This window comes from Sorex araneus, chromosome 4 (genome assembly GCF_027595985.1).
Source record: "Sorex araneus isolate mSorAra2 chromosome 4, mSorAra2.pri, whole genome shotgun sequence".
Lineage (NCBI taxonomy): Eukaryota > Metazoa > Chordata > Mammalia > Eulipotyphla > Soricidae > Sorex > Sorex araneus.
In genome coordinates, this window is record NC_073305.1 from 77101678 (window position 1) to 77114573 (window position 12896).

Below are 12896 nucleotides of genomic sequence, written 5' to 3' on the forward strand. Positions count from 1 at the left end.
GCTCCAGAAACACAGGACTTACTTGAGTGGTTTTACATTGTTTTGTGAAACCAGGAGAGAAGGAAGCATATTCCAGGTGATGAGAACCATAGAGGTGTGTCACATCCAAGGGTGTTACTCCCAGTGAGGTGCTGAGGGGACCTGCAGTGCCCTGGATCAAAATCAAAACACCCCCATCCGCATGCGAAGTATGCACCCCAGCCCTTAAGATTATTATTGGGGGCCGGAGCGATAGCACAGCGGGTAGGACGTTTGCCTTGCACACGGCCGACCTGGGTTCGATCCCCGGCATCCCATATGGTCCCCCAAGCACTGCCAGGAGCAATTCCTGAGTGCAAAGCCAGGAGTAATCCCTGAGCATCGCTGGGTGTGACCCAAAAAGCAAAAAAAAAAAAAAAAGATTATTATTGGGGGGCCCTCTGGGAACTATTTGAGGTGGTGAGGTTCTGAGATGGCAAAGATAAATTTCTAGTGTTCAGGGACCGGAGGGGGAGTACAGAGGGGTAGGGAGCTTGCCTTGCATGTGGCGAACATGGGTTCAATCCCTGGCACCACATATGGTCCCCTGAGCACCGCCAGGAGTGATCCCTGGACACAGAGCTGAGAATAAACCCTGAGCACTGACAAGTGTGCACCCCCCAAAATAAATCTGATTTACGGTCCAGCACAATCACGTAGTGATGCTTACTTTTACTATCAAACTGGACACTTTCTATGTTGTGTTTCTTTTTAATCCTCGTGACACCGTGGGGTAGGTCCATGATGAAACCAACTCTAGGGTAAAGAAAGCCAAGACACGCAGGGGTAAACCCCTTGGCTCAAGAGCCCACTGATGGAGACGGTGTGGGGCTGCATTCGCCACCCGCCTGCACCATCTATGAGGGTCGGCGACACAATCACCGCGGACGTCGTGGTGCACGGTGGGAAACTCATCGCCCAGAGCAGCGTGATCAGAATTGAGCCTAAAAGAAAAGGGCTGAGTTTTGAAGGGGACACGGGATCTACGTAACTTGGAAGCGGTGCGAAGGGAGCGTTGCGCAACCTTTTGCGCAAACCTTGCCCAGGACTGCAGCGGTTAACTGTTAGTCTGTGGGTGCGGGCGGTCCAGGTCCTCCAGTCCGCGCTAGAGTAGACGTCTCTATGGTCAAGTACACGTAGAGCGGCTCCTCGTTTCCCTTCGTGGTCCGCCTGCGCTTGCGCAGTCGTGGCAGCGTCGGAAAGATGGCGGAGCCGGAGTGAGTATTGGGGGTTTTGAATAGTGGGGCGTGCAGCCTTGCGCATCCGATGCCATCGGTGGCGTTCATTCCCCGCTGGCGGTAGAGATGGGTGCTGTGGGCTGAGAGAAGGGAGTAGGAAAGGGCTCATGTCCCAGAAAGCGTGGGTGAGGCTGGGAAAGGGCGGGCGGCGGGGACTGTCCGTGCCGGAGTGGGCTTCTCCCAGCCGGGATTTAGTTGTCCCTGCGTTTGGGTTTGGGACCACACTCGGCGTTGCTCAGGGCGCACTCCTGGCCCTGCGCTCCTGGGCGAGGGCCCGGGGCTCGCCCCCAGACCTGCCCGAGCCGCACTCCTGCGCGTGGGCGGCGCAGCCCGGGACTCCCGGGCGCCCTGTGCGCGACTCCGGACGGCTTGGGGGGGTGCGTCTGGGTGAGGGTCTGGAGCTCCCCAAGGGGGCGAGAGCAGAAGCGGTTCTCCCGGAGTCTAGGAAGTGGTGCAGAGCACCATCCAAGACGTGCGGTGCAAACCCGAGCGCCGTTTCCATTTTCTGTATCAGGGAAAGAAGAAAGATCCCCTTGGTCCCGGAGAATCTCCTGAAAAAGAGGAAGGCGTATCAGGCCCTCAAGGCCACCCAGGCGAAGAAGGCGCTCCTGGAAAAGAGAGAGGTACCGAGGAGGAAGGCGTCGGGATGCCCGCTGGGTGAATTGTAGCTCACGATTGTTGCACGTTGGCCCTGGCCTGTTCAGTGACACCGGGGGCTGGCTTGCTGGCGTTACTTGGCAAGTGTCTTTGAGCCCCTCTCTGCCGGCCACGCCCCAGGGCGGAGTTTGTTAAAGTGAAGAGGCGGAGTCTGCGACGTCCAGGTTGTGCCAGGTTGTGCCTGGTGGTTTGAGACCAAACATGCTTGTGTTCTTGGAAGAAAACTTTTGTTTGTGTTTTGGGCCACAGCACACGGTGCTGGTGGGGGGAGGGGTTACTCCTGGCTCTGCTTGCAGGAATCACTCCTGCCGGGCTCTGGTGACCATATGGGATGCCGGGGATCAAACCCAGATCTGCTGCCTGCAAGGCAACCTACCTGCTTGCTGTACTCACCCCTTCACTCACTAACACATCTCTCTCTCTCTCTCTCTCTCTCTCTCTCTCTCTCTCTCTCTCCCTCTCTCTCCGTCTCTCTCCGTCTCTCTCCCCCTCTCTCTCTCTCTCGCTCTCTCTCTCTCGCTCTCCCTCTCTCTCCGTCTCTCTCCCCCTCTCGCTCTCTCTCTCTCTCCCTCTCTCTCCGTCTCTCTCCTCTCTCTCTCTCTCTCTCTCTCTCTCTCTCTCTCTCTCTCTCTCTCGTAGGGGTTATTCCTCGCCCTGTACTCAGGAATCACACCTGGTGTGTTTGGGGGGATCATATAGGGTGCTGGGGATAGAACCCGGGTGAGCACATGCAAAGCTCTTTCCTCACTATCCTGTCACTCCAACCCATTTGTTGCACATTTGTTTACCTGGGCAACTCGACTTTCCCTTACGTAGAGAGTGGGGCCAGAGAGGTGTACAGGGGATAAAGCATCTGCCTTGCACTTCTTTGGCTGTAGTGGCTGCAGCCCTGGTTCAAGTCCCAGCACCAGGTACAGTCCCCAGGCCACCTCCAGGCATCACTCCTGAGCACTGCAGAGTGTTCCAGAACAGTAATAAAAACCCCTTTTTTTGTTCCTTTGTTTTTTTTTGGGGGGGTCACACCCAGCACTGCTTGGGATTTCTCCATGCTCTGGGCTCAGGAATTACTCCTGGCAGGCTCAGGGACCATATGGGATACTGGGGGATTGAACCCAGGTCAGCTGTCTACAAGGCCAGAGCCCCACCTGCTGTGCTGTCACTCCAGCCTCAAAAAAAAAAATATATATATATATATATATATGTATATATATATATATAGGGGCTGGAGCGACAGCACAGCGGGTAAGGCGTTTGCCTTGCACGCGGCCGACCCGGGTTCGAATCCCAGCATCCCATATGGTCCCCTGAGCACCGCCAGGAGTAATTCCTGAGTGTAGAACCAGGAGTAACCCCTGTGCATCGCCGGGTGTGATGCCAAAAAAAAAAAAATAGAGGATGTTTTCCCCCTTTGTTGGAGGAGGAAGGGAAATAGTCGGGGTGGGGAGTGGCTAGCAGGTTAAGACACAAAGGGCAGTGACGGTCTCTGCCTTCCCTGCAGCGGAGAAAAGGAAAAGAGCCCCCATTTAAGCGACTTGAATGGTTCCTGCAAGATGCCTGGCGGGAGAAGCGTGACCGGGTGCGCCTCAGAAGACTGGAAGTGAAACCTCACGGCTTGGAAGCACCAGATAACCATTCCTTGGCCTTCGTTGTACGCATCGAAAGGTAGGAAACTTGTCAGATTTCAACTGGGTCCAGCTTCCAATCCCTTCCCAGGGAGATGCGGACGTTGTGGCCTCTCGATGGCTTGCACTGGAGAGTGAGGGTCAAGCACAGCACAGCTTTGTCTTAAGAAGGCCGGCCTTGGGCAGAGACCTGGAAGACAAAGTGAGCTGGGCCTGGGGCCGAAGCTTAGTATGTTGGCGTGAGGATGTTCTGGTTTGGCTTTAGGGCCACACCCAACAATGCTCAGGAATTACTCCGGGCTCTGAGCGCATGGATCACAGTCGCACCTCGTGGAGTGCTGGGACTCACACCAGCATGGCTGCGTCCAAGGCACAGGCCCTACCTACTGTACTGTCGCTCAGTATTTCAGTCAAACCAGAAGCCTCTGGATTTCAAAACATGGGCCCTCTTCCTTAGTCATCTTTCCAGTGCCCGCCATCCCTTTCCTGGACTGTTACAGTTACCTTTCTACCTGGAGACCCCAGCCTGGGGATGCACAATATCAGGCCTGCCCGCTCTGTGCTCAGTATCTGTCAGAAAGAAAGTTGGTTATATCTTCTAATTTAAAATCTTTCAAGGCCCAGGAATAGACTCTGGGAAAACACATGCTTTGTATGCATCAGACCTGGGTTTGATCCTCAACTCCACCCAAAAAAAAAAAAGGTTTTCAATGGTTTTTTGTTTGTTTGGTTTTTTGGGTCACACCTGGCTCTGCACTCAGGAATTACTCCTGGCGGTGCTCAGGGGACCATATGGGATGCTGGGATTTGAACCCGGGTTGGCCGCGTGCAAGGCAAACGCTCTACCCACTATGCTATCGCTCCAGCCCCAAAAAAGGTTTTCAGTGTTTTAAAGTTACAATTTTGATTGTCTCCAGAAGCAGGAACTCCTTCTTGATGCTCATGGTCATCCTAAGTATTTAGGGATTGTCTCAGTACCTGGATGCTTCAGGTCTTGCACCACAGAAAAGGGAATGATAGTAGCCTAAGGGGTAGTCCAGCAGCGAGGACGCTTAGCTTGCATGCAGCCAACCCGGGTTTGATCCCCAGCATGCCAAACGGTTCCCTGAGCAACACCAGGAGGATCCCTGAGTGGAGCCGGGAGTAATAATAATTAAATGGGAATGAGATTTCTACAGCTGCCTCTCGCTCAGCTAAGCTCCAGAAAGCAAGTCCATCCTGTTCTGTGGACGCCCAGTTCTGTCCGGGGCACAGTGAGCCGCGTGGAGCCTGACATTTGGCTGCCTTTGCTTTCAGGGTTCAGGGGGTGAGTCCGCAGGTGCGGCAGACCATTTCGAGGCTGCGCTTGAAGAAGATTTTCAGTGGCGTCTTTGTCAACGTGACTCCTCACACCATCAGGATGCTTCGTACGGTGGACCCATACGTGACCTGGGGGTGAGTGAGCTGTTCCGTTCCGTTATACGTGTGTGAATGTTAGGGTGCACCACCACGTCCTGTCACAATGGTGACAGAACGGGGGGAGTCGGTGTGACCAGGGTGATGGCTTAGGGCCTGGAATGTGCTTAGCACGTAGAGATCCCCTGTCAGCCCTGGGCAGCACACAGTGGCGTGGGCAAAACAAGGTCACAGGAGATAGCGCAGAGGCTGCAGTGCGCGGGCCTGCACCACTAGCAGCCCTGGGGGAGAGAAGGGGAGGGCGGGAAGCAGGAGTGTCCGTGGGGTTGGAGGTGGCCTGAGCCATGAGGTAGAGGAGAGATCTTCGGAGACCAGACGTGGCTTCAGACACTCAGGCCCAGCACAGCCCAGGTTGATTTTAGGACATTCCCCCCCTCACCCTTTTTGTTTGGGGGCCTTACTTAGTGTTTCTTGGCGGCTGCTCCTCTCTTATCTCCATGTCCATGACCATGTCATGCCAAGGACAGAACCCAGTCTGTATGGCCGTTAAGCTTAACCCCCAGACCCCAAAACCTTGGGTTAAGTTTCTTTTCAAGTTTTTTTTTTCTTTTGTTGTTTGGGTCACACACAGCAATGTTTAGGGGTTACTCCCGGCTCTGCACTCAAGAATTGCTCCTGGCAGTACTCAAGGGACCATATATGATGCTGGGGATTGAATTCAGGTCGGCGTGCAAGGCAGATGCCCTCCCCACTGTGCTACCGGTCCAACCCCCTTGGGTCTAATTTCACATTTAGACCATCACAAGTCGATCACCGGAAGCCACAGTCTAGACTTTTCCCCCTCGTGGGACTCTTTGGCCATAGATCGTAGTTCTGAATGCACAGGGCCACCGCATTCCCAAGCATCCCACCCCACAACAGGATGTCTTGGGAGTGGAGGAGTCACCGGGATAGTGTCCTTGGCCAGGCCACAGGGTGAGGCAGCATGCCACGGATGGTGCTTTGTTCTGTCTCAGGTTCCCAAATCTAAAGTCCGTCCGGGAACTCATCCTGAAACGTGGACAAGCCAAGGTCAACAACAAGGTCATCCCACTGACAGACAACACGGTGATAGAGGAGCATCTGGGTGAGTGTCAGCTGGGGGCTGGAATGAAAAGAAAGCAAAGGGCGTTCGACTTGCTGGGACATCCGGCTGTGCTCTCGGGGGCCTGGAACCTTCGGGTGAAGGTCGTGCACTGTGTTTCGTAGGGAAATTCGATGTCATTTGCCTAGAAGACCTCATTCATGAGATTGCCTTCCCGGGGAAGCATTTCCAGGCCATCTCCGCGTTCTTGTGCCCTTTCCAGCTCTCGGTGGCCCGTCACGCCACCAAGAATAGAGTGGGTTTCCTCAAGGAGATGGGCTCGCCCGGCTACCGAGGGGAGCAGATCAACCAGCTCATCCGGCAGTTCAACTAACGCAGGTGAGCATTCGGAAGGGAAGTCGCGCCCCGTTGCCTAAAGCTGTCTTTGCAGGAGGCGGGGCTGGAGTGTTCAAAAACAGGAGCCATGCCTGGATCGAGGGCCCCAAATTTAAATCCCCAGCGAGGCATAGTTCCCCTCACGCCCCCTCCTCATGCAGAACAGCTGAGTGCATGGGACAGGAGCGCCTGTGCCATGGAGATGCTCAGCGGCATTTCCAGTCAGACCCACGCCAGGCCTTGTCCGGAGCACAGAGACAAACATAAGCGCTCGCTCTCTCCTGGGGCAGCCCCTCCCCACTTTCCCAGCTTACCCGCAACAGCGGTAGGTGCAGAGACCTTGTGTATGCAGAGGACTCCAGGCGTACAGAGGACACGGGGTGCTGGGAATTGAACCTGTGTCAGTTGCCCACAAGGCAAACACCCTACCTACAGTACCATCACTCCAGCCCTATTTTATTTTACTAAAAAAAAAATATGTTACTCAGGCCTGGAGAGAGCACGGTTATTCAGGCGCTTTCCTTGCGTTCTACCAGCTTGTTCAAATCCCCGGTATTCCACTAGTCCCCTGAGCACTGCCAGGAGTCACTCTGGGGCAGAGCCAGGAATAGCCCCTGTGCACGCTCTGCCCAGTGTGGCACAGAAACAAAACGTTTCTCCCTTTTAAAAAAAATCCCTCAGGGGGCTGGAGTGATAGCACAGCGGGTAGGGCGTTTGCCTTGCATGCGGCCAACCCAGGTTCGATTCCCAGCATCCCATATGGTTCCCTGAACACCGCCAGGAGTAATTCCTGAGTGCAAAGCCAGGAGTAACCCCTGTGCTGCATCGCCGGGAGTGACCCAAAAAGGAAAAAAAAAAAAATCCCTCAGGCTAGGGGTGGGGCTCAGTGGACAGTCACTGGCCTCGCATGTGACGCCCTCATTTGATTGTTGGCATCACTTGTTGAGTCCCCAAGGGCCCAGGATGTAGCTCCTTGGTTCCCACCTTGTAGGTACCAGGCCTCCAGTTCACTTCCTGGCACCTCCCCCACACAAGCCAGTTGGTGTCAGTGGCAGAACAGCAGTGCTGGGACTAAAGAGACGTACACCAGTGTTGGCACTTTGCCTGGCGCAGCCCTGACCACCTGGACTGTCGTGCTTGTGTGCAAGCTCCGAGCGTTCCCTGGCGATTAGCATGGCTCCAGGGCCTTGCAACTGCCTGTGTCCTGGGCTCTTGGGGAGCTCAGCAGGGGTTTGAGATGGGAGCCAACACCCGTGGTATCTGTAAAGGCCGTTGTTCCATCTCTGCAGTAGTTCGTAGAAACCTCATGATACCTCGTGACACTCCGTGCCATCTAGCCCATGTAACCATGGAGTTCACACCTTCCTCTCCTCGCCTTGATCAGCACATAATGCATCCTTTCCTGCTCCTATCATTGTCCTCCCAATAAGCTTTGTCATGTGGCCATCAAACTGTGGCCCTCATGGATGGTATCTCCCAGCCTATCCATTGTGTGCGTATATTTGAGCCTTTGGCCCTGGATCACGTGACAGTCTCCGTGTCCCTAGGTCTTGGAGCTGCAGTGACAGCTGCATCAGGGCGCTTGCCTTCATGCAGCTGACACTTTTAATCCTCAAGCCCCTAGGAGTGATCTCTTAAGTGCCACCAGGTGTGGCCCAAAAGCAAAAAAGTCCTTCCTCCCAACCCCCACCGCCTTTTCCCCAGGAGTGAGCCCTACTAGGTACCCAAATCCTCTTCCCCCCAAAAAAATAGTTATAGATTAGGAAATAAGTAATTAAGAACTTTTTTATTGCTTTGTCTCAAAATTCTTGGTGGGGGGCAGATTTGCCCCTTAGACCTGGCTCTGCTCGTGGGCCACTGCTGGCAGTGCGCAGGGGGCTGTACCTGTGCAGAGGGTAAGCTGAGGCTGGCCACTGTAAGGCTGACTTCATGACCACTGTATTGTTTCTCCGGTCTCTAAACCTAAATGGTTTTTTTGGGCGGGGAGGGGTGAGGGAGCTGCTGTACTATTGCTCCACTCCCCACCACGCCCCCCAGTTTTGTGACTTAGTTTTTAAGCGGTGCCCTCAATAAGGGCACTCCCAGAGATGAGAGGGCTGGCTATTTGGCGATCAGCTCTGTTACTGCCGCCTCTGGTCGGTGGAGAGTCATACTGAGTTGCAGTGCCCACGTGGTTTGGGGCTCAATCATGTGTTTTTGTTGAAGAAATCTTTTTGAAATTTTTACTACTCTTAGGTGCCAGGTAACAGTGAATCTGTATTAATGAGCTGCGTTTCTTCCTCAGAACAGCTGAAAGCACAGTGCAGTGACAGCTTGTGTCACTGCCTTTCGGAACTCTCACCTGCTGCCCTTAAAGACAATTTCCTGCAGCTGGAGCTGGAGAGGCAGGGAGCGATCCAGGGGAAGATGGGACGTTGCTGTATGTGTCTCCTCACAGCGCCGGTTCTCAGGGCCCCTGGGTCTTTGCTCTGACTACTGCTGCCGTGTCCGTGAGCAAAAGGCAGTGTGCAGGCCATCTGGCCCCGCTCAGGATGCGCCTTCTTCCCCCACCAAAAGCTGCAGCCTTCTCAGACAGAGACTGTTCTTGGCAAAGGGTATCTGAACCTCCAGACAAGCTCACAGTGAACAGAAGACTCACGTCGTGGGGAGATTTCTGCTCTGGACATTTCTGTGCCAGGGCTCCCTGTTGGACAGTGACTCCACAGTCACGCACAGAGAGCAGGGGACCGAGGCCGGGGCTTCTCTGAACCTGGGTGTTTCTGGGGCCTTGGGAAGAATTTTTAAATAAAAGCACAGAACTGTAGGGTCGCCTCTGTTGTGAGTCATTCTGTCTCTGCAGCTGCCCTGAGAAGCGAGACAGGGCTGGCCCTGAGTTCTTTACTGGCTGGTTTGGTTTCGGGACCACACTAGGCGTGTGTGGGCTCCCTCCACTGAGTGCTGAGGTGCCAACCTTGGGGCCTGGGCCTCCTGCATACCACGTGTGCCGGCCCACTAGCCCTGCAGCGTTGTTCCTGGGCCCCGTCACAGTCTGATCTGGCTTAGTCCTTTTTCTAATCCGGAATTAGGGAGGGAGGCATCAGGCCTGGCAGTGTTCGGGGTCGCTCCTGGTGCTCAGGGAACAGCGTGCCAGGGTTGAACACTGGCTGCCCTTGTGCGAAGCATGTGCTCTGCCAGTTGAGCCATCTCTTCTTCCCTAGTTCTTTGTGTATTTTGGTTAATCTGTTCTCTTTCTAGCTCCTGGTTCTGAATTTTAACCTAGTCTGGATCTGTGTAAAGGAGAGGCCCCTGTCCCCGGGAAAGTTTGCATATATAGGTTGTAGAAGTTGAGGGAGTGTGGGTCCCACTCTGAGCCCCAGTTCCTTGGGTTAGAGTACACTGCACTAGCAACTCACTAGCCAAGACACTAGCAACTCACTAGCCAAGACTCCTCTTCATTTCATGTCCCGGGAAACACTAAAACTTAGCAGGATGGCTTTTGCCCTTCAAGACAGCTGGATGTAGTAATACTAAGATGAGCTGGTGGAGTGCTGAGGCCATGCCACCTAGAATAGGGAAGTACCCATCTTTCTTGATAAGCATCAGGCCCCTGCTCTCTGCCTAAATATCATTAGAAAAGTGCCGTTTTCTTGGCCAAATATGGATGGAATTAGCACTATTTGGTTGTTCACGCTCCAGACAACTGAACCATTTCCTAGCAGCCTCTAGACAGACACCTCCAGAAGCACGCCCCGCCCCCCACCCCTCTCCCATGCAGTGGACCAACACTAGGTCCCTTGGGGATTCATCCTGGGAGGGGGAAATTGGTCTATCTTGTCATGTACCCACCCACCCCGAGATGGGCCTTTCCCTGCACCTGGCATGCAGCAATTTAAGTCTGCCACCTGGGCTCTTGGTGTGTGCCGGCCCAAGCAAGACTGCTTTAGCCATCGTGTCCCCTGACCCCTTAACATCACCTTTTCTGGGGCCAGAGAGCATAGGGGTTAATAATCTGTTCACTTGCCCTGCATGCAGCTGACTCAGGCTTGATCCCTGAGCACCACCAGGTATGGCCCAAATACCAAAATAAAGATAAACTTTGCTGCAGTCTTGGCGCTTGGGGCTCTCAAACATAGCTGTGAAGTTGAGGCAGACTGGGTATAACAATGCCTTCCCATGGGCCAGTTTCTGAGGTAATTAATGAGTTTGGTTGGCTCTTTAATTTGCCAGCAGTAGATGTTACACTTAGCCAGTAAAGCATTGTGAAATGCAATTGCCTCGAAATGGTCTGCCAGAAAATCATGGGAAAACAACAGTTGTTAAGTGTGGGAACCCAGGATTTATGTCGGCTGTGTTACACTAAATAGGGTGTAACATTGTTGCCTGGCTGTGGAGACTAATAAAGTAAGTTTTTCAGCCTCCTGCAGTTAAAAGGATTAAGGTAAACCATTGTTGGGGCCGGAGCCATAGCACAGTGAGTAGGATATTTGCCTTACAGGCCCCTGACCTGGGCTCCATCTCAGGCATCCCATAGGGTCCCAAGCACTGCCCAGAATGATCCCTGAGCACAAAGCCAGGAGTAACCACTGAGCATCACAGGTTGTGAGTCCTCCCCCCTTCCCCACTACCCCTCCAAAAAAAAAAATTGCTTTGTGGGTGGAGAGGTTCCGATCCCTGGCATCACTCGCTGTCTGCAGAGCAGCACCCAGGGTCCCTCCTGAGAGGCAGGATCAGCCCGAGCACTGCATGGCGTGGCCCCAGAACCCAAACTAAACCTCTGCTTTCAATGCAGAATTCTACATAACTGAGGTTACACATAGATGCTTTTTTTTTTTTGCTTTTTGGGTCACACCCAGCGATGCTCAGGGGTTACTCCTGGCTCTGCACTCAGGAATTGCTCCTGGCAGTGCTTGGGGGACCATATGGGATGCCGGGGATCGAACCCGGGTCGACCGCGTGCAAGGCAAACGCCCTACCCGCTGTGCTATCGCTCCGGCCCCCATAGATGCATTTCTGGAGTGTCCTATGGCACTACCTGAGGCTATGTTATCCTACAGATCCCAAATCCACATTTTTAAAATAATATATATTTTGATTAAATCACCATGAGATAGTCTCCTCCACAGGCAGGGCTACTGGTCCCCGGTGGCCTCACACAGCCCATGGCACTCATGTTTCTGGGGTCAGCCCAAGTCTACCCTAACCTAGGCTGGGGTGGCTGGGTGCTGGGCCTTCAAATGCTCTAGGGTGAAGTGGGCTGTGTGAGGCCACCGGGGACCAGTAGCCCTGCCTGTGGAGGAGACTATCTCATGGTGATTTAATCAAAGTATATATTTTTTTAAAAAGTGGATTTGGGATCTGTAGGATAACATAGCCTCAGGTAGTTTAGGTTTATTGGGTTACTCCCTTCACAGTGCTCCCACTCCTCTGTGTTTATCTGTAGCTTCTTAGTGTTCTGTTGACTTGTAAATATTGTTTTTCTCTTCTCCTTGAGTCCTTTGCATAGTTTATTCAGAGCCATGTCCTTTTGTATGGACACAGGAAGATTTAGCAAATGCTATGCTTTTGTAACCTGGAAGTCATTTGACTTTACATATTTTCCTCCTGGCCATCTGTTCTCTCGACCTCAGCCTCAGCTGCCCTTACTTCCTAGCACCCCCAAAAGCAGGGTCCCGACGAGGGACGAGATGGACCCAGGGCAAGCGGTGAGTTGTGTGCTACCCTGGCATAGAGATGGGCCTGGCCAAAGTGCCTAATGCTTAACTATAAGTTAAGAACTTGGTCATGGACAAATGCTGTCATGATCCAAACAGTGATAACTAGATTTGGACCCTGCTAGGGTTAGGAGTGATTAATCTGGCCTGAGCGCTGTAGTCTGAGTCTGGTTAGATGTTGCCAGGAGAGCTGCCTTGCAAGCCTCAATATATCTCTTGCTATGTCCATACAAAAATAACTGGATGTTATTGAGTGTTTGAGTGTTTGGACCAAGGAAAGGAGAAAAACACCTTAAGAGTCAGGAAGGGCTTTGAAACGCCCTTAGGTTGTGTTCCCTTTGAGCCTGACAGCCCTCAGGAAGGGCTTTCTTATGTTGATTTTGCTACCTGGCTGTGTGTTGCCTACAGGGCAAGGGTGAGAGAGAAAAAGGGAGGAGAGAGGCAAGAGAGGGGCTGCTGTAGATCTAGAGAGAGGGCGGAGCTAGAAGTGCGGGAGATGAGAAAGATGGAAGATTGAATAAATGGTAACTAATCAGCAACCAGCTTGGTCCTCGTTCTTCCTTCACCTGTCCTTGGCCAACAGCCGTCCCGATCCAGCCCATACACAGCGGTTCCAGAGCACCGAACGCGGGCAGTGAGACACAGCCGCCCAAAGAGCCCGCGAGTACACACGCCCCTCAGCGTACCTTAGTTTTTTACAGGGATCCCAGCGGTTGTGTTTGATTTTGACTAAATCAACATGAGATAGTTACAAAGCTTTCATGTTTGTGTTTCAGTCATACCACGATTGAACACCCATCCCTTCGCCGGTGCACAT

General features: G+C 53.3%; 1 protein-coding gene across 2 annotated transcripts; it reads left to right on the forward strand.

The window, feature by feature from the left end:
- Positions 1 to 1186: 1186 nt before the first annotated feature.
- RPL7L1 (ribosomal protein L7 like 1) lies at positions 1187 to 9192 on the forward strand. Of its 2 annotated transcripts, none has more exons than XM_004605923.2 (7): positions 1187 to 1235; positions 1771 to 1879; positions 3412 to 3575; positions 4832 to 4969; positions 5947 to 6056; positions 6179 to 6392; positions 8674 to 9192. In XM_004605923.2, the coding sequence occupies exons 1-6, from the start codon at positions 1222 to 1224 to the stop codon at positions 6385 to 6387; spliced, it is 744 nt and encodes a 247-aa protein (XP_004605980.1). In that variant the 5' UTR covers positions 1187 to 1221; the 3' UTR covers positions 6388 to 6392; positions 8674 to 9192. The 2 variants fall into 2 exon arrangements, with proteins under 2 accessions (XP_004605980.1, XP_054992619.1); XM_055136644.1 differs by having other exon boundaries at positions 8679 to 9192.
- Positions 9193 to 12896: the final 3704 nt, after the last annotated feature.

Bases quoted from the DNA above. Each gene is read 5' to 3' on its own strand.
- RPL7L1 (XM_004605923.2), top strand. The intron at 4,970-5,946 runs GTGAGTGAGCTG...GTTCTGTCTCAG, and splicing joins GACCCATACGTGACCTGGGG to GTTCCCAAATCTAAAGTCCG. The intron at 6,057-6,178 runs GTGAGTGTCAGC...TGTGTTTCGTAG, and splicing joins GGTGATAGAGGAGCATCTGG to GGAAATTCGATGTCATTTGC.